The sequence below is a fragment of the Pelecanus crispus genome, chromosome 10 (assembly GCF_030463565.1).
Source record: "Pelecanus crispus isolate bPelCri1 chromosome 10, bPelCri1.pri, whole genome shotgun sequence".
NCBI lineage: Eukaryota > Metazoa > Chordata > Aves > Pelecaniformes > Pelecanidae > Pelecanus > Pelecanus crispus.
The window spans coordinates 28,341,878-28,364,049 of record NC_134652.1 but is presented as its reverse complement, the minus strand read 5'-3'; the positions used below and the strand labels follow the sequence as shown (position 1 = coordinate 28,364,049).

At 40.2% G+C, this 22,172-nt stretch overlaps 1 protein-coding gene across 1 annotated transcript in view; it reads right to left on the bottom strand.

The window, feature by feature from the left end:
- The window catches only part of ZMIZ1 (zinc finger MIZ-type containing 1), a 157,454-nt gene that overhangs the window by 121,876 nt on the left and 13,406 nt on the right, over positions 1-22,172 (bottom strand). Inside the window, exons 2-3 of the mRNA XM_075717924.1 lie at positions 17,134-17,247; positions 4,380-4,485 (exon numbers count right to left, since the gene is read on the bottom strand). Coding sequence (XP_075574039.1) covers positions 4,380-4,485; positions 17,134-17,247 — 220 coding nt within the window. The remainder of the gene's footprint in view (positions 1-4,379; positions 4,486-17,133; positions 17,248-22,172) is intronic.

Sequence of the window (22,172 nt, the reverse complement as noted above, 5' to 3'; positions counted from 1 at the left end):
GGGGTTGCTATCTCTGCTATCAAACATCTAACACTTAGCTGCCCATGCAAGCTATCACAGCATTTGTTTGCTGTAGCTTCTCAGTGATTGCTAAAGTACCTTTTCTGCACAGTTCTGCCCTCGGGCTCCTTCCTCCCTCCCTCTCTCTTTACAGAGATACTGAACACTGTCCTTTTCTGACAAAGCTCCCTGTATGATCTCATCCTGTCGTCCCCTTGTCTGGCCTCAGCTTGGCCTCCTGACAAAAGCAAAAGTAGCTACAAGAGTAATGAAGTTCAGTAGCTCAATAAAGTTGGGGGTTTTTTTTGGGTTTTTTTTTTTTGTTTTTTTTTTTTTTAATTCAGAACAGAAAATTATTCCCCCTCTTTTTTTTTTTTTTTTTTTTAAAATAAACACTCTGATCGGTGAGCTCTGTTTTACTTGAATAGCAGACCTGAAAATAAAGCTACCAAATCACTTAAAATCTTCTATAGGAAGGACAAAAGCAGCAGAGATCATGCTCAGAAAAGGTCCAAGCAAGCACTATTCAGAAAGAAGGTCGTCTTCAGGCTTAAGGAATTAAAACTGGAATACGCAAACACCCATGCACTCACATACTAAGAGCGACCGAGGTTGCCGCAGTTTGAAAGCAAATGAGCAGGCAGCCAACCTGCTGGGCCATTCCCTACAGGTGTCACAGCAAGGCAAAGGAATTTGCCGCAGAAGGTTTGGGGAGCAGCTGTCACCAAGAGACACATATATTTTTAAAGGCTTTGTCATTTGTCTTCAGGGTGGGAAACGCTGTACTTGACCTCCTGCTGAGGCAGCAGCCCAGATGCACCAGCATGGGCTAGAAGAATAAAAGGAGGCACAGTTATTATTTCAGGTACAAACACCAGAAAGCAAAGACAAAAGGCAGAGACAAAAGGCACAGTCATTAAATCATCATTACTATCCAAAAGCACACATGACAACTTTTTAATACTTTTCATGCCACACAGGTCTCTCCCTCAAGGCATTCTCCAAAACAATTTGTATTAGCTAATTGCTGACTATCTCAATGGCCAAGTAAAACAAGACAAAAAAGCAGGACATCAAACACCGAACCCAACGATCCGGTCCGGGGTGGGAAATGCTAAGAAGCTGACAGCTCTTGGCCTGCTCCCTACCTTCCCCCAGGGCTGCGGCTGTGCCACCTGAGAAGGCTGCTGTCCCACCTGGCTCCAGCCTCTCATCTCTCCCTGCTTCCCCCCATGCTTGCCTGTACTCTGATCTGCCATCTGCAGCGCCTGTAATCACTCCTCAGCCTCTTCAGCTCAGCAGGGAGCTACCACCAGAACGGTTTAAACCAACTGGGATGAAACAGCGCAGGGCCAACTGCATGAGTCAGGGCTGTGGGTTTCCCACAAAGCTGAGCCAGTTTGGCAGCTGGCTGCTCTGCCCTCTAGCCTCAGGCTCCAGCCCTCTTCCATCAGGGATAACCAAGACCCTCGGGCACTGCCATGGGGTCCCTCACTCTCCTGGGGCCCTGCAGAGAGCCAGCTCAGGGAGCCAAACAGAAAACAAGCCGTACCAGCAAAAGCTCTTCTGCCAGGACAGGTCCCTGAGAACGCTCAGGCTGCGAATCACCAGAGAACAGGAGCAGGACTACCATTGCAGTGGTCCAGCTGCCTCTGCAAGCCAGCAGACCTGAGGGACATCAGGCTGGGGTGGTCCACCTGCTCCACACAGCAGAGCTGCAAAGCCTGCCAGCCACCACTGCCAGGCCGCTCCAGGTGTCCCGGCCTGCAGGACGTCAGTCAACAAGCCCTGTCCTCAGCTGTAAAGAGGTACTAATAGTGGATGGCCCTTGAAAGGATTTCGTGCAAATATTTTCTCCAGCGTTCGCCTACTCAAATGGGGTTTAATTAGAAAAGTGTTTTTTCTCCTTACATTTCAGAGTGTCAGGCACTAAACAATATGGATTAAAAATGTTTCCAGAGCAATGCCTTTGGCAGCATTAAATTAATGCTTGGAGGAATGAATTCAAGCCATTGTAAATTCCCATTAAGCCTGGAGGAAGGGAAAAAAACAAATGCTTATTCATTAAAAATAATGCCATTTGGTATCTACATCAGGGGACTTCCGCAGGAAAGTGACCGGAAGAAGCGTTGAAGGTGTCTTTCAATAGATGTAACAGAAAAAAGCATGAGTTACTCAAAACAACATGCAAGCATCCTTGACAACAACTTAAGCAAATCTTGAAAGGCAGCTTTCAATGATGCACACTGTTTACAAAAAAAGCAAAGGACTATCTCATCATTTTTACAAAATTGAATTAGGGAGCAGAGCCACTGTTGCTTTAGAAATCAGAAAATGTTAATGCACTCAGATGTGGAAATTAACCCTTTCAAAAAAGTCAGGATGGTCTGAAACAACCTCACATCTGTAATCCCAGCCTGTCAGTCTTTCAAGTTGCCCATTCAATGATGCACCTCTTGCAGATCGTATGTGGATGTGACACCCTTAGAGTAGGGGCTATATGTGACATTTCACAAAATATGTTATGGTGTGCCACAAAATGTCTGTATCAAATACTCACAACAAGAGCACTAAAAAAACACAATGTGGATGGGCATGATGAAATCCCTGAATGTGAAGCAACTGTATACATGGTAAAACTAAAGTAGTTGTGAAACCAAGTATTTAAGATCATTGGAAATAAATTACTTGTATATGCAACTGGGAAATAGAAAGCAAGGCAAAGGACTGAGAAGGTTTTTAGAATACACTGAGAAAAGAGCAAATTATTTCATTACCAGCTTTCCCAGTATTGTATCAATTAACAATGGAAAGGCTTAAATCTGTACAGATTGTTAGGGTAATGAGTTGGAAAAAAAAGCATTATATTCCCAAAAAGTAATTACTGGTAGAAATCAAACATTGACACTGGGCTTTTCTAGGACATGATGACTAACCAGCAGTTTTGAAGACTATCCCCTCACCCAAGCCCTAAAGGAAAAGGACTACAACATGAAAAGATCCAAAGACTCACCATCTCGCCTTCACTAACACACTGATAGAGACACACCTCAGGAAGAATTGTCAAGAGAGGGCATATGACTACTTTTAATAGCTACATTTTCAAAGAAAATAAAGTTTTAATGTCTCACAATGCACTCATAGCTGGAAATCCTCATTTGACAAGTTTAAAAAAAAAAATTAAGAAGAGGAGGTGTGCTAACTAACTATTGGAGAAACTTACTAGAAACTCAGGAAAAAAGGGAGATCGTGCCTGGTCAACTGAATGTTTTATCTTCCACACAGTCTTCCCGGATGAAAAAAATCAGACAGTTTATTTGACATTTAGTAAAATTAATGATCCCTTCCCATACAAAAGATAAATCACTAAAGTCCAGCCTTAATGTGAAAGCCACTTTTGCACGAGGAACTGCTTAGAGCACTTAGGACAAAAGGTAGCCATGAGCAAAGAAGTTTGGGGCTGATAAAAACTGAAAAGGAAGATGAAAAGAAATGTTAATACCCAATCAGCTGACTACAAATTACTGTTTTGGAAGAAGGTAACCTTTTCTGATGTTGTAAAACAGGGACTGCATACCAGTTTAGTACTAAGCAGAAAAGTTATCATGCTCAGTCTGGAATGGAACAGTTATCTGCCTGTTTTCCAAGCCAGTGCACATTATGTTGACATGCATCAGCTAAGAAAAGGAGAACCAGAATTAAATGCTCCAGTTAAATCAAACATGTGAGAAGCAGAAAGACCCTGAAGTGCATTTTCTACTTCTACTATACAGAGAAGCAATGGCAATACATCATGATCAAATATTGTTACTCGATCAGAGCCCTATAACAGATTATTGCCATAAAATACTGGAAAAATGGCTACTTAATACTATACCAATAGCATTGCCACCTACTCTTGGCTCGAAATTCTGAAGCTAATGACTAGATGTACGAGAAACCATGGTACTTCTTTGTACAGACATATGCAGTAAAGGAATAAAAGTTTGGCAACAGATATATCAGGGACTGCAGAATGAACATGAAAGACTTGGAGGTTGACACATGACAGAAAATCAATGGTTTACCAAGATAGAGGGGCCTGACTGTGTTCATTCCCACCATGAAATTACTGAATATCAGTGCTTCTGGAAGTAACATTTCATCTATAAGATCAAACAGGGCAATGAACAGCACTAGCTGGGGAAAATACAAATTTCCAAAGTCATGTATCCTCAGAACAGCACACCATTGAAATGCTAAAAGCAGCGGCACTATCACCACCAACACGTTTGGTTTTGGCTTTGTTTTTTGAAAAATGCAAGACAGTCACAGGTAGCATTTATTCAGAATATGACCATCCAAGAATCAGTAATACACCAAAAAAAGCCTTTTCCTACCAGCTGATTTTGGAGTGAATTTGTCCCTGTTGGCTGCACATACTGCCAGTAGCCTGTATCCAAGATCCAAGTCAAATCCTTGCTGAGCTGCCACTCGACTAACCACCTGCAAAGGGAAAGAGAGAAAGCTTCATTAGGGGTTACTTGAGCTCTTTGCAAAGTTACATTTACCTGCTTATCAGCACTAATGTCAGGCAACTGAATCTGCCGTGATAGCCACAATACAAATATGGTGTGAGGCATTGCTCTCCAGTAGCTTCCAGCGCAAGCACGGCAAACTGAACACAGCAGTCTTCTGGTGATCCGGTTATTTGACCGCTCGCCATAAGAAAGGCCTACTGGATCCATGAAAGTTGGAGAGACAAAGCTTTTCCAGAAGAAATAATACAAGAGAAATGTACGCAAAGATTGTACAGAATACATCTTACTGTACTTGAGACTTCAGGATGAGAAGTCCCTAAGCCTCTATCTCTGTGTCACAAGCAGTTCCGGGCCCCGTTCTCAAGAGCAGTGCCCAGGTCCTTTAGGTTAAAGTGCCCTCCTCCACACCGACGGGCAGCGTTCTCCTGTGCTGTGATCAGGGTCACAGTCGCTGCACTTCAACAATACCGTATTGGGAAGCACTTCTACTACAGTTTTAGAATAGACCTGTGCAAGAAGTATTTGCCAAACACATTAAATAGGGAAAGAAGTTTTGTTGTTGGGTTTTTTTTTTTTAAGATTTCTCTTGGAAATGGGAGCTGATCTAGAAGGCCTAGCAAAACCAGGCAAATCAAAGACTGGGGTTAAGGATGAAAACCAGTGAACTATTTCTCCAGGCCAGCAACTCAGCTATTAGCCAAGAATGTATCCTCATGAAAATCTGCACAGTAGAAACACAATACTGCGGTCATCCTGGCAAACTATGCTGAAGTTAGACACAGCAGAGCTTTTATATTGCCTTCTAGTGGCACATAGATGACTTCAGACTCAGAGGCATAGATAAAACAGATTATTCTTAACACTGCCATTACTGCTTTGCACTGAAACAATGGTCAAGGAACTCCACAAGAAAGAGAACACCATTTCCTTGTGTGAAGCAAAAGAAAGTCCCTATCCCAAATAGCTTACAATGCAAGAAAATATCCTTTTCCCACCCCTATCTCTATCCGAAAGCTTCTTTCTAAATTAATGACATTGCAATTATCTGTGTTCAGGACTGGTTCCCCCCAAAAAGCAACAGTATAGAACAGGGTGAAGAACCTATGCGATAACCTACAATGGTAAATAAATGCACTATACTGCCCTACCTACTCAACACTATTACATGAACCTTATTATTTGGAACTTTTTCCTATATCTACTTTTCCAAATTAATTATTAAGAACCAAATTTCTTTCTTAAGAAAAATTAGCATGGATGAAGTTTCTGGGTAGATTTTTGTTGTTTCTGTTGTTCCTATTAATTTAGAAATTACACATTCACATGAATTTATCAGGTGGGAGTGTCCCCTCCTTAATTTTTTTTTTTTTTTTAACCCTCCCAATCTCAAAATGAGCAGTAGAGACCTTCAGGGAAATGAAATGAGAATTTGGGATAGCCAGTACAGTAATACACAACCCTAGAACACACCTACCGTTTTATCTCCTGTTTCTCTTTACAATTACAATTGTAAGTTTTAGATAGGAAAGAAAAAATAATTTGTGAGAAAGAATGCAGTTAGTTTTGATAAATCAAAAAGACATTTCCAACTTGACAGATCATCCTTTAATCCTTTACACTTAAATGTCTGATTGTTGTTAATATCCTGGCTAAGACTCTGGGTCCACACTTGCAAAAATGAGATAAAATAAAAAAAAACCACAGGCAAAAGAACAGCAGCAGAACAACAAGATACCTCATATTTCATGCTAAGTTAGCAATAGGAGCGAAGACTGGTGGGCTGCTATGGGATCTGGAAGAAACTTACACACTCGGAAATCTGTTCCCCTTTCCTACTTCCAGCATCACCACAGTTCAGCCACTGACAGGCAGATGTTAGGGAAGGGATCAGTAGAAAGTAGACAGAAAGCTCCTTTAAAAAAACCCATCTTGTTAAAGGCTCCTGAGGGCAATGTCTCATTAATGTGTAAACCTTATTTAAACTCCTTTAGGCATCATCTATTATACCATCACAGGGGAACACATTTCAGAGCGCTACTCAGGTCTGTGAAATAAAGGAGAAAGGGCTTCCCATTTTCTGTTTGGAAAAAGCACATTATCATTGAACTGTTTATTTTGAAACTGGGCAAGAATGAAGGCAGATCCACCTGATCATCAGTGAGCACACAGTAACTTAAGAAACACGTTGTCTACTTATAAGCTTGGTTCATTTTAAAATGTGAAGCTACAAATACTGAGACCCTACTGGCCAGAGGCCAAATCACTACTCTCAACTAACACCTTGCTAATTACGGAAGAAATTCTACGAGGTAACTCAGGAAATACAGAGAATCGTAAAACCCTAAGCCCAAGAAAGCCCATCTATGATTGCAATAGCCTCACTGAATACATTGCAAAGCCTGGGTCAGTCCGAGCCCTAGCAACAGGCTGAGGCCTAGCTGGTTACACTCTCATTTGACATCAGTTTCCTCTTCTGAATTTCCTCCACCAGAGAAAGCACCGCCCTGTACCTCACCGCAGCCAAAAGCAGAGCTTCCAGATAGCAGGGTGCGCAGCCCGAATGCTGAGTGCACCCTGATGGCCATGGCATCGTCCTGCTAAAGCCTACCTCGGAGCGGGTGACGCTATACCTTGGCAAGCACTGCAGGCAGAAGACTAAGCACGAGAAGGTGGAACTTGCCAGGCTAGAGAAGTCAGCCAGTCAAACTGTTACTTATTGCTCAAGTTTTTCATGAGCAATGTGAGGGAAAACAAATTGCTAATTCATTTTAGCTAAAAAACCCAACCCCAAAAAACCAAACCAAAACAAAAAAAACCCTAAATTTGAAAGTGCTTCCACTGACAAACTGCACAAAACCCCCTTCCTCCTCTCAAAAGAACAAAAACAAAACCCTCAGCTACTTAATAGAAAACAGACATTTCTAATAAAATTTTCATTTTGCCAAGAGCCATTTTCCACCTAAATATTTCTTCTATGCACTCCGCTAAATGCAGAAAAAGGCTCTGTAAAACAAACTGGTCTAACCGTGCTCCAGAGGGCTTTCTCTGGGCCCTTCTCCCCTGGCCCTTGGCTTTTGTACACCACTCCTCAGCAATCCTCTTGGTCAACACATTAGTGTGGTTCACTTTTTATTTCCAGTTTCTTCATAGGCTTATGAATTTTCTCATTAACTGTATTTGAAATTTTTCTTTTAATTGTGACAGCTAAAGACTTACTTTTATTTCAAAATGAAAGTCAAAGAGAGCAGATCATATATCCTCCAAAGACCCTGTTTCAGGTTGCCTACAACTACAGTCAGAAATTTCTCACTCGGTACTTGGAAGGCTTTCCTCCAGTGAACCTGTATGCTAGGGACCTCCTGGCCTTTTAAATAAACACTGAGATTTCTCAGAAACAAGATGACAAATGCGTCATAGGAATATGAGCCAGAAAACACAAAGAACTAACTGCAAGACATTTGGTAAGTTTAATATATTCAAGTCAGCAGACCCTGCTGAAATTTACCTTAGAGTGCCTCACAGAAACTAGCCTGGGCAAACCTTGTAACTGCTAATGATTATCCTCAGCAATTCATTCAAGAGAGAGACCTTGGAAGCATATCAAATCTCTGGTTTTAAGATGGTAAAAAGGTGAGTCTCAGAAATTACAGGTATGCAGACAACAAAACAAATGACTAAACAAACATTAAGTGAGTAACAGAGAACATCATCGTGAATCCATCAGCACAGTGCAGTTTTCTTTGACAAGTTAACTGGCCTTGTAAGTGTAAGGAAGGTAGTGGACGTAACATATCCTAACTCTAACATGCCTTTTGACATTGCCCTATACCACACTGTCATAACAGAGGAACGCAGCCCAGGTGACAGTAGTATAAATTTTACTCAGATAATTAATTAATAGTCCTCCGTCAAATCATAATTTGTCCTCAATACAGGTCACTTCTATGTATTCAGTTGTGACTTAGACAATGAAACAGAGTAAATCACAAAACTTCTAGATGATAACAGGCAGAAGAGCCTGCAAACACCTGGAGGACAAGAGTTTAAAATAATCTTCATAAACTGGAAAAAAGTTCCAAAACCACATATGAAATACGATAGATGGGAAAGAAAAATCAAAGGCCCAAATCGAAAATTAGGAACACACAGCAGAATTCAACTGCTCATTGTACAAGTGGCTAAGGATAAATACTGGGAAAATGTTCTAGGTATTGGAGATCATCAAGCACTGGAACAGAATACCTATCAATCCCTGGAGTTTGGGGGGTAAGGGGATTTATAGTAGACCTGAAAATATCTGTATGACATCCCAGCTTGGGAAAGAAGATAGACACCATACTCCCTTAGGTCTGTCCCAAGCCAAATCTCAGCGATTCCAGACACCTGCTGCTGACTAGAGCCACCAGCTCAGTCTAAACCCTGTCCCAGGAACTTTCCTAAGTTTGAAGCCTCCTCTGGTTTTGACCTTACTCAGGTAACAGTGCTGATCAGATGGGATCAAGTCAATGCAGTTTCACTTATCCAGTCAATGTTATAGCTAAGTGCTATGATACCACCTGCAAACATACTCAGCCCTTCTCTAACTGCTAATTCAAGTTGAGCACATCGGCAAAAATTCAGACAATGTGCAGGTGGCACCGTGTGTTCAACCATGACTTCACTCTGCGATGCTGTAAGCACGTATCTTAGTTGACCTAAGCATACATGCCATAAAATTCAGTTGAAAAGTAGAGCATTTAAAAAAAAATAGACATAGTTGCCAGTGATACCACAATCATAAATTGAGAAGATCATTCTTTATCATGGTGGAGAGGGGTGCTTGGCCAGCCCAAGGTTCAACACGTAATATTTCTCTATGTTATTGTACGATAACAGTTTAGACAGTTAGACCTTATAAAAGCTAGCCTATGTCCTACATATGCTTGGAACACCTAGCTTTTATTTTAACTTAGATATGGTGCTGACAACTATTTCAAGCTGTGTCTTTAAAGGAACATATAGCTTATTTTCAAACAAACATTATTGTAACATTAACTGCCAATCAGAAAATCCAATCACCCCAAACCTTTGAAATCTTTAATCTGAATAATATTGCGTTCATAACTGAGACATTACATTCACTGCCTGTGACACAGCTCTGCAGAGTTCCAGATGCCTGAACTCTCAGGGTCGTTGACAGTGAGGGGAAAATGATGAGAGTTAGGTTTTAATAATGTGAAAAGCAGAGAAATTCAGCTACCAACTTCTTTTCTCTTTGCTGAATTCAACTGCCATACTTTATTTTTTTTCTTTCTTCTTCCTTTTGCAAGGCTAAGGAGCTACACCATGGCAGGCTCCACTCCCTGCCCTTCTTGTCATCACACCACGAAGTACTGGAACAATGTACCTCTTAACCTAACAGGCCTGTTAATCAAGAGAGCTATATGACTGCTTATTACAAAACTCCCTTCCCATTATGTTGCACTTTGAATGAATCTCTTAACTAGCAGCAGTCAAGAGCACCCCCCCCTGCTGGCATCAGAATGAATTTTACCAATTCAATTTGCTGGCTGCTCAAAACTAAAAAAGCCAGCTGATTGCTAGTTCAGACAGCTCTGTGTTCAGCCACTTGTGCATACTTGAAATTATCTGAATGCAGTTTGAAGACTACAGCAGAAATTTTGTAATTAGAATTCTGCAATGTAGATGGTAATTTTTCCCCCTCAGTAACACACAAAGATCAGATAAACAGGAAGCAAATTGAGGAATTTTGCAACATGAATAGTGATCTGCCTCAAACAGGAAAAAAAAAAGTGGAAAGGGAGGAAGAAATCTTTGTGATCTGAAGTCCTGGTTTGATGAGACTCTTACACTCCAGTTGCAGAAGGGCTGCCTCGACAATACAGACAATCAAAGCAGGTGAGTTAAGTTATATATCATTAACTAGTTTCTTGCCTTTGACACTGGAAAAGAGACATTAAGTAGGTTCTGCAAATGTAAGAGACTCTACAGACCCCTTGTATTCAAACTAGGGTTTTCTTAAAATATATTTTCCACCCCATTAGGTGAATAAGGACCATATTTTCAAAATAAAATAAACCGGTAACCCTGCCATCTACTACTTTTCTTGACACTTCCTGCAGCAGTGAAGTAAACCATGCTGAATAAGGATATCTCCTCCTTTACATCCTCTTCCTCTCCTCTGCATGTCTCTAACAACCATAAACATAGAAGAGAAGGTCACTACACTCAACCCTCTCCATCTGAAATTTTCTCCCCAAGGGGAACATGCAGGGATTTTGCCTTAATTAAGCCAGCTGATCACTGGGTCACTGCAATACTGTTGCCACCTGAGTCCTGGCAGACTTTGAACAGTGATACGGATGAAACATACAGCCATCATATGAAGCAAGCAATACAGGAATTCCAAAAGTGTTTTAATTTGGACAGCAACACATCTCAGATAAATATTTTAAAGTTGTAAGATAACCCACATCTTGACTAATCAAATTAAGTTAAAAAAAGGGGCTTTAGGACACCACGAGGTCATACAACAGCCAGTAACACTGAGTTACTTGGTAGCATTATGAGCTGCTCTGAGGCAGAGTGTTCTGTGCCTGCTGGCTGTACTCTGACGGTACAGCACGTACACAACCCTGGAGTGCTGTGAAGAACTGCAAACACATAAAACTGTGCTTAACAAACACAGGGAGAGGACGATGGAAGCAGAATTTCTTTCACATGAACTTTTTGCTCTGGAAGTCATGGATACAAAGACTAAATGCAACATTTCTAGGGCTCTAATGGCAGCCGCATCCTGCCATTTTCTGGGTATAGATACGCAGAACTAACTCTTCCATCACATTCAGATCCTAACCTGATTTGAAATCTGATTTTTGAATGTCACATGTTGATTTTCATTACATACTTTTCTCCATTAAACAGAATGAGCTCAGCCTGGCGTGAAGTCAGTGTAGCAGCAGATACCTCGTGAACTCTAAGTATTAATTCAACTTTGTTGTTTTTGCTGTCTGAGGCATCCTGTTGTGGAAACTTGACATTATTCAAAGATACTGTTCTTGTATTTATTTTTTAAATCAATTATATTTTTCATTATCGGATGAGCTAAAATAGTTTTCTGTATCACAAAACCAAGAGCAGGTATTTTTTTATTTTTCTTAAAATGGCCTAAAAAAAAAATCTCAGTCTCAATTCCAAATTCCAATTTTCCAAAGAGAAATGCAATTCAAAAGATTATTGTACCATGTATCAGTATCACTAACAAATGAACCTAGAGCAAATAATTCCATCAGTTTAACACAGATCCTTGTTATTTCAGCAACTCCCTTCAGCAGTGCAGAGATCTAGTAAGAGCTACAAGCGGCACAAAAGATTTAAATGAAATCCATAATCTTCAGATAGAGTACAACTAGGACTACAGCTCTGGGTGTTGTTTTTCTTTACTTTAAAGAGAAACATTTCTTAAACAAACATGGGTGAGTCTCCCACATCTGATGACTGAGGCAGACCCAACATTTGTAGAGGAAATCTAGAACATTAAAATCGTAGGGGGAAAAAAGGCATTTTTAATGACTGTTTCAGCATAGCTTTTTTGGACAAACTGGGGTAGGAAGTGCTATCTCTTGGATGGAAAGAGAGACCCAGGTCCTAACCACAGTGGTCAGAGACCCCAGTTTTCACTAGAGAAGCTCTGTTACATTCAGTGCTTTGGCCAAGAGCCAGCTCAGGTAAGCACACCCTGCTTACCTAAATTCCTCCTACTGTCCAAAACCATTGTGGTGCTGGCTTTTAATTTCTAAGACTAAGCCTCCAGGTACAGTTACAGAGTAACTGCACCTAGCTGTGCTTCTCTCACCCATTTATTTCCTTTTCAGGCACGCTGAAGAGCCCTGAAGAACAATTACTGGGCACCTTGTAACACTGAAGCACACTAAGAGAACAAAGGAGTGCCTTTCTTGTCCTTCGCTGAAGACAAGTCTGTACATCTGTCCATTTTGCTCTCAGCTGTCCCCTCGTTTCCATTTTGCTGCAGCGCCGACCCGAAAGATAGCCAATGCCCTCGGTAAGATCATTTACATGTTAAACTGCTTGGCAAGAGCACACCTATGGGATGAGACTAGAGTGGATCTGAGAAAAGGCAGAAGAGTGCGAGACAACCTTGTCCAACCAAACTAGGGTTCTGTTTGGTTTGGGGTTTTTTAAAACCGCTGTGTAGCAATCAAAGCTGTTTCTTTCAGAAGACAGTAAGGTAATGCCACCATATACAGTTCATTTTTAGAGAATGGTATTCTTAAGTTTATCAAGAGTATTAGCCTTACCATAATGTAATACAATCTTATCCCAAAGTTCTTTATGAACTATGAACGCTAGAATCAGAAACTGTTTCAATCATAATAAAAATATAGCTATGTCTGGTTTGTGGAAAATGGAGGTTATTTTAATCTGCTCCCTATAACATTATGCAAGAAGTAATGTTACATACCAAAGAACACCCTATCCATTGCAATTTCATTAATTTATAGAATCAATTATTTCAATTATAATTCACATTTCTGGCCTACAGACAGTTCTATTTGATTTTAAAATAGCTACTGTTGAAAAATAACACCTAGCTTTCCTTGACAAGTTAGAAGAGAGTTTATTGTCTCTGAGGAAGATCATAATTTGTCTGCATGAGTTCCATCAAAGCTGTTTAAGGGAACCTTTCTGTAGCCTGTAGCTTGCAAGGAAGAAAACAGATTCAAAGCTTACACCTCCCTCCTTGACTTTTTATTTATCTGTTGAAATGTGTTTTCTTTATAAACTTGTATTACCCACTCACTCTGGTGATCTTCTATACTGGGTGAGCACAAAAAGGTAAGCTCTAGAATTAGCATCTGCCAGAACTGTTTGAACATAACGGTGAGGCACGTGCAGTCACACACATTTCTGCCAGAAGGGGCACAGCTTTTGGGGCTTAGTTGACAAAAAAAAAATTTTTATAGCACAAGCCACAGGTTTAACCCATGTACCCTAAACTTTCCTCTTTGATTGTTTGCACTGCACAGAATTATTCCAGTTTTATTCATAGGCCTTGACAGCATCAGCCTAAGTTCTTTATCGCAAGCTGCTAATAGCCAGTATGTCTACTGCACACATCTATTATTCTAAAAGAGAGGAAAAAATCACTGAGGAAAAATGAACACTAGAAACGTGTTGACATTCAACATGTGCTGTCTAGCTAACTCATGAAATTTTCAAGTCATCAAGATTTTTGTAAGTGCTGGCATTACAATTTAAGCACAGAAACCCTTCTGTAACAGCCTATTCTGTATATTATTATCAAAACCAGTGATTCTGTAAGTGAAGCTACAAGCTTTTCTGCTGATGCCCAAGCAGAGTATTTCTAAGACCATTCTTCTACATTCATTCAGGGTCTGTTAGACTGGCAACAGGAATAAAAACATACTTGTGTTATAAAGTGAACCAGATATTACTGAGAGTGTAGATATGAAGATGGTGTGCAGGATAAACGGAACTACTTTCTAAGAACCACTTCTTAAAATTAAAGCACAATTTCAAGATTTTGAGCAATTTTTTTTTCCTTTTTATTAATAGGATTAAATCTTATTGGTTAATTTTTGCAAAAATATAATAGATAAGATTTAAATGATGCAAAGAATCTGTTATACCAGAGGTACCATTAAATTGGCTATTCATAATACAACAGATCTGTTTTGATGCTCTGTCATTACATCTGATGTATTTAAACTTTGCAGTGTATGAATGGATGGTTTGTTCATTCCTGAGAGAGCTTGCCCCTTTGCAGTCATGAGATATTAATATATTTCAATTTTGATTACTATATACCATGTTATCACCTAGTAGGATATGATGATTTCATACCCCTTGATGGTTCCAGAACAGTTTAGTATACCACTTTTTCCCTGGTCAGAGAGCTAACAGAACAGAATGTCATAAAAGAAAAAAAAAAAAAAATCCTTCTGTACACTACAGAGGAGGAGCCTTATAAGCAAGCAAGCATTTTTAGTATTTGTAGAATTTCTGGGTTAAATGCACTTGCCTTTAGGAATCCACCCAGCTCAAATGTTGTAACGATGAGACTAAGAGACTACTTGCTTTAAAAAGCATTTCCAAAAATATGGAAGTTTTAAGGGAATTTGGTTTTGAAGGTCTTTTTAAAGACTGGCAAAATAAAACAATAATCCTGCTTTAGTGGTTGAACAGACTTTCCTACTGATTTTTCATTTTTCTTTTAGTATAATCCTCACAAAGAACAACATTGATAGATTTTGTCAGCATTAAGAAAAACTGGCTCCTGATAGTACAGAACATGCTGCTAAGCAAGCTAATGTTAAATTTATTCATGATATTCCAGTATTTCAGCTGCCTTTCACTTATTTGCAACTTTCTGAACAATTTCCCTGGAAACAGACTGAAGTTCTATCATGTTTGTTAAATAAAGGTAGATAAACACATTTTCCTCAACATCGACCTTTGCTAAATTTTGAAGAAGAAAACATTTAGAACGAAGTTATATATGAGCAATCTCAGATAGAATGGATTTTAAAGGCGGGGGGGGGCGGGGAGGAGATCTTGCCTATTGTACTGCTACATATTAGGAATAAACAGGACGTATGTCCCATGTAGTTAAGCCTGTTTAATGGGAAGCAGGAAGAGGAACGTACAACAGTGAGAAATTAAAGAATACCTTGCTTAGGTGGATTTTAAAATTAGGAACAAGAAACACATATTCATTGAAGTTTATACACATTCTGCAAATCCTGTCTATTTATCTAACACAAAACAAGCCAACTGGTTAAGTTCCTGCGTTTTTTCCCTGTTAGGAATATAATGAGATTACAACATGTGATAAAGATGATGCTGCCAGTCAGTCCTACACTGCCAACAGTGCTCTCCCATAACAAGCTTGGGAAAGGGGGATTTCATGCCACCCTGTTCAGATTTCAGGGAGGAGTATGAAGCAAAGCAATACATGCGGTTCAAATCTTAACAATATGTAGATAATAAGGATATTCTTTTCTTTCTTTCTTGCCAGAAGATAGTATTTTCATTTCAAGAAACTCTGATAACCAGGCATTGTGTGGTTTACCTCATTATTTTTCATGGAGCATTTTCTTCTCGCTTTCCCTATGCTCTGTGAAGACAGTGAATCACTAGCAGTCAGACCTGATTTTGACCCTGCACTTGGGCAGGGCTGCAGGTCTGCTGATGTAGAAAGAAAAGACTTAAACAGCAAGGAAGTCGCAGGTCAGATTCACTATGTTCTAGCAGAGGTCTGCAGAGAAATACTGTGCACAAGCTGCCTAAGTATACTTGAGCTGAATGTCTCCTTTCCCAAACACTAACCTGAAAATGCTAGCAAAGTTTTAAAAAAGTATAAATAAAATATATTTATGGTCACATCAGACCCTATGTACAGTTTTTCATGATCGAGGTAATATACTGAAGATAACTTTTACTTCAAACAGAAGCACTAAATATCTTATCTTTGCACTCTACTAACATTTCTAACTTTCTTTAATTTTTTTTCTGATTGGAAGAATGATATGCACCTCCTTAGATCACTGGATTTATTCTAACTTTTTGACATAGAAATCTGAGGGATGCTATACACTTGAGCACATTAAGATGGAGCCATTCCTTAACGTTTGGATTTCTGGCAACTAAATCTCAGTCTTAGTGTTGGTTTTACATACATCAGCTACATAGCGCATGAAAATAATCCACGCACTTCTGCCCCCCCAACAAATACAATGATGGTCTCTTCATTAATCATTGTAAAATTTCTGTCTCCTTTGTAACTATCTATTTATATCAAGTTGTTCTACAAATTGCAATGAAGCTTTTGAACACTCCTACTCCAGTCAGAATTTAATTCCTCTGAAGTCTTGACTCCATGTAACAATTTTGGACTTGATCCTGCTGCTGGGTGCATGGGAAATAAAACTTTCAAAACAAAAAATGCTGTTGTGTACACAATAAAATATATTTTCAATGCATTATAATGAAGTTGCTTTAGGAACTGCAGTGGTCTTAAAGAGCGAATGGAAAGAAAAGCACTGAAGTCAATAAAACTGTTGGAATTAGTACATCAGGATTAGACCTGCAGTCAATATATGTAACAAAGCAAGCAGAACAGGCATGTGAGAAACACTGTTTAGCTGAAAGTACAGCATACTTAGGGTAGAAGACAAGTGGCCCTCCAATCCCACCAAAAATGATCAAAGGAAAATAAATGCCTGAAAAGTCCATTAAGTCCATAAGAACACAGCTCGCTTAGCAATTTCAAACCATGAAAATAAATATTGTATGTGCAAATCAAGTAACCTAGCCTGTGCACTTGTAAGTAATCAAACTATAAATGTTTTGCCCTTTTATGGTTTAACTTCTTGTTACTGCATTTTGCTTCCTGTTAAGTAATGGAGTCAAATAAACAGTTGTTAGGATCTGGCTTCATGTGTTCAAAGATCAAATGACAAAACCACCCACAACATGCAAATTCTACAAATGAGGTTCCCTTGGCCACGACCGACTATAGACAGTATAAAACAGAGGATGGGAACCACTGCCACAGAGGGAGTGGACGTACCGTCAAACAACCCATCAGGCTCTGCTCAAACGGTCTCTGGAAGGCTCTGGGGTCTCCGCACCAGTCCAGGAGCTCTGTTGCTGCATTATGGAAGTTTGCAGGGTTCTGTAGGTGCTGGAAAGGGAAGATGAAGCAACACGGTAAATAACATACACAAGGGCTGACATAGTCTTTTCTACCTCACATTAATGCAAACTTTGGAAACTAGGAACAGCATAAAATTTGGAAGCAAGACCTTAAATTGCACAGTGAACACAGAGAATCCTACTTTGTTCTTGCTAATACTTATGCAGATTTTCTAATTTTCTGATATGAACTCATTAGTTAGAAGTGAGCTGTAGTGGAAATATCAGAGCTCCCCTGAATTCCTTCCTCCATAATATCACCGCTCCCACCTGGAAACCATAATGGATTATACTCTGAAACCAAAACTGTCTGAGCCCAAATTGAGAGAAATTTCAGTCTTAGGTTCAAAGTCTCTGCCTTGGGCTTATGCCCCACTGTCGGGACGTGCCAGCACAGCCACGACTTCCAACAATCAGGATTTTAACCTTTGCCTGCCAGCCAGGAGGCAAACAACAGTCTCAGAAAATACCAGTTGACAGAGCAAAGCACACTTACTATACTGATCCTTTCTAGGAACTTTGGTTTCTGCTCATCGTGATGTATCATCGTGAGCAATTTGGGTGATCAGCTTTGGGATGGTGAAAAACGGAGGATTATTTCTTGACTGAAGCGTGGAGGGATACTGCCATGACCAGAAATGTTTTCACATGCACAGGAAGTGCGCAGAAATTTCAGACTGGAAGCCTACCTCTCCTGAAGAGGCTGGCTCAATTCTGAGAGAAAAAACTGGTTTTGGTTTGAAATTTGCATGGGCAATGTAATTTCTTAACTGTTACGTTCCTCTCTGCCTTTGTACTGAACAACCGGTAGTCATAGAATCATAGAATCCTTTAGGTTGGAAAAGACCTTTAAGATCATCCAGTCCAACCATTAACCTAACATTACCAAGTCCACCACTGAACCAATTAAGGGTAGAGTAGCAATTTCATGTTTCCTGGCTTGGTGGCTGGATTATTTTTAATGAAAGTAAAAACTAGGAATCATTAAGGTTGGAAAGGATCTCTAAGATCACCAGTCCAACCATCAACCCAATACCACCATGCCTACTAAACCATGTCCCAAAGTGCCATATCTACCTGTTTTTTGAACACTTCCAGGGATGGGGACTCCACCACCTCTCTGGGCAGCCTGTTCCAATGCTTGACTACCTTTTCCGTAAAGAAATTTTTCCTAATTTCCAATCTAAACCTCCCCTGATGCAGCTTGAGCCCATTTCCTCTTGTCCTATCGCTAACTACATGGGAGAAGAGACCAACACCCACCTCACTACAGCCTCCTTTCAGGTAGTTGTAGAGAGCAATAAGGTCTCCCCTCAGCCTCCTCTTCTCCAGACTAAACAACCCCAGTTCCCTCAGCCGCTCCTCATAAGGCCTGTGCTCCACACCCTTCGCCAGCTTCATTGCCCTTCTGGTTTTAGCTGCGTTTTTAGAGGCATTTAGTAAACTTACCTGATACTAGTATTCACGCTGTCATCCCTCACTGTGCTACATTGCCAAAGTATTGCAACATTTTAGCAGTAGCAGAGGAAGGGCACAGGAAAGAAGGAATAAAATTTACATGACTACTATTGCTACTAAATTCTCCAGTTCTGGTGATACTAGATGTTTCAATGAAAACTCCAGAAACAAGAAGAAAGGAGTGTATTTAGGAATTGTCGGTATCTTTTTAAATAGTAGTTTTAGAATTCTTGGGATTGCTGAGAAAAACATGAAAATATGCTGAGCGTTTATCTGGAAGACACAAAACCCAAAGGCATAATTTTTAAAATACATCTTTGTTTTTGAATCAGTTGCATAATTTGGGAAAACATGACTGCTCATTTCTAAGCATCTGGATTAATAACAATGTTCACAATCTATTTTTTTCCCCTCATCCCCTTGTGCCTGAGAAGCTGCATATGTTAACTCTACAATAAATGAAGGAAAAAGAATTCCACCCATGCCAGCTTTTGAGAAGTTCCCAGTCTGTGAGCTTTTGGATCATCTTACTGCAATTCTTATTCAATTGAAGGCTCTTGGTCAGAGGCCTTGTTTTAACAAGAAATGACTGACATGTGGGGCATGGATATTTAAAACAAGAGCAGAATTTGAAAAAGCATACATTGTGCAATGCAGTTTTCTTCCTCGGCTCTACAAACATAGACTATAGCTCATGCTACCATCCAGTTTGATAGCTGTCCTGGTTTTGGCTGAGATAGAGTTAATTTTCTTCCTAGTAGCTGGTATAGTGCTGTGGTTTGGATTTAGGATGAGAATAACGCTGATAACACGCTGATGTTTTAGTTGTTGCTAAGTAGTGCTTACACCAGTCAAGGACTTCTCAGCTTCCCATGCTCTGGCGGGTGCACAAGAAGCTGGGAGGGTGCACAGCCAGAAGAGTTGATCCAAACTGCCCAAAGGGCTATTCCATACCATACGGCATCATGCTCAGTATAGAAACTGGGGGGAGCTGGCCGGGGAGCAGCGATCGCTGCTCAGGGACTGGCTGGGCATCGGTCAGCGGGTGGTGAGCAACTGCATTGTGCATCACTTGTTTTGTATATTATTAATTCCCTTTCTTTTCTGTCCTATTAAACTGTCTATCTCAACACACAATTTTTACCTTCCCCCCCACCCCCGATTCTCTCTCCCATCCCACTGGGGAGCTGGGGGAGCAAGCAAACGGCTGTGTGGTGTTTAGCTGCCTGCCGGGTTAAACCACAACAATGGCTTTACCTAGGCTGCATTTCAGAACAACACTTCCTTGCCAGGTGACCATCTAGCTGTTGGAGTCGTCAAACTATTGTGTATGTAAATTAAAGAGAAGAATCCAAGTAAATAAATGTAAGCAGCAATAGTTTAAAGCTTCCTGCAAAAAAAAGGTCCCACAAACAGAGCCAGCAGTTCGGGTTACGAATCTTCTAAGTAAAAGGGAAAAGGATGCCTTTTTGAAGGCTTCATTTAATCCTCCAGAGAAGCGAGTGCCTGACACCAAATCTCTCAGTGTATACTGCTCCTTCTGCACACCACTTTCATCTGCAGGGGAAACAGAAGTTGGTTCAAACCCCTCTACAATAGCACATGTAAGTTCTGCTACTATCACAAATACGATTTCCAGAAGGCAGGAAAGGCGTGTAAGCTGGTGAACACATCGCGCAATACTGAACACATACTGCACCGGTAGGACATAGGTCACAGATGTGTCAGTAGGGAAAAAAACCCTGAAACCAAAATCCTCTTCCACACAGAAACAACGTAAGGAGAATTCACCGAGAGCTACTCAATTCTGTACTGGAAATTGTCTTTAATAATCCTTCCCTCCTTGGGAAATGAATTGAGATCTGCTGATGAAAAGCCCTAAATAAGAGCTAGATACTATTTATTTTCACCAGTGTTGCCACTTACCAGCTACACACATGACATCTTCCACTAACATTTACAATGAAATTTCCCCATTGCGAAACAGAACATTCCGCATTGAATCAGAACAATTTTTACAGGTTTAGGCTAACAAACGGAAAGCAGAGCAGGACCTTAGCCATATGCTCAATTTTCAGTTTAGCACCACATAATGCCAATTTCTACTTACTGGGACACCACTGAAAAGCAGTATCCCTTTCCTAGAGTAAAGGTCCAGCATATATTAACTTTGCACTTCCCTGTGGAAGAAAAGGCTCCTTCTACCTGCCTGTGTCAAAGCAGGGGTGACCTCAATGACTTGACTGGTTTCTTCTGTAACTCTCCAACAAGTTGTTTCACTGCATCAGGACTGAGCACTGAGGTACACTACCATAACCCACATCTTAAATACAGAGGGGACGCTGAAATCCTGACTTCTTAAATGCAACTATGCAACTAGTTTAGAAATTTGTTGGGCAAGATAAGCAATTCTATTAGTTCCACCATAGGCTAAAAAGCCCCAAACAAACCATAAGAAAAAGTTGTCAGAATACCAGTGGTTTCCATCTCTGTGGAGTGGATTTGAGTAGCTTCTGGGATGACAGAAAAGCTGGTCCTGCGGGGACACTTCTGACAATGTCACATGCATTCTGTCTGGAACACATTTCTCACAGCTTTCTGCCTTTTTAATATTTTTAAATGAAGGTTTTCCTCCGATTTTTCTTTTTCAGATTACAGAGGGCCACATTACTTTTGTGGAAAACAAAGAGAAGATCCAGCATGAACCAACGCATGAAGGCAGGTACAATTTCTTCCTTGAGTTACGCAAGAAGACATTCCAAATGCCTACTGCGATTTTTTATTTATTGACAGCTTAAACACTGCACCTAGGGCAAAAAGCCCCAACATCATTCACATCCTCACAACAAAAAGCCTGTTTGAGAAGAATATTACATCTATGTTCATCGAACAAGAAATTAAAGAGATTTTCTTAGCTCTCGATCCAAGAACAGAAGTACAAAACAAAACTCATGCCAGATCCATCCATCAGCTTTGTTGTGAACCATTTCCCATGCATGGCTCCATCTTCTTCAACTGAAATTATTGGCAGCATTTTGACAGAAGCAAGGCGTGTGCCTGAAGAGTCTACTCTGAAACTGTGCTTCATGTAAACAAGGAAAAAGAAAAAATCACCACATTAGTAGATTGTTTAGAAAAAAGTGACAATGAACCAGATCTTGCTATGACACACCTTGGTATATCTTCAAAGCTACTACTGAAGGGCCACCTAACATCACCATGCTTGCAAGCAATGGTGTTTTCAACAGGTGCAGAGGATTTGTATGAATAAAATCTGGAACACAGATGAACACAGCCAATGAACCGAATGGATCAGTTATTTACCAGATTGCTTTCAGTATCATCTGCTTTTTAGAAGGCTATTAGTGAAACACGACAATTTCCATTATTTCAAAACTTAAGACAATTTTCAGTGTAATAATTTAGAACTCAAAAAACCTAATATTTTCTTAGCCT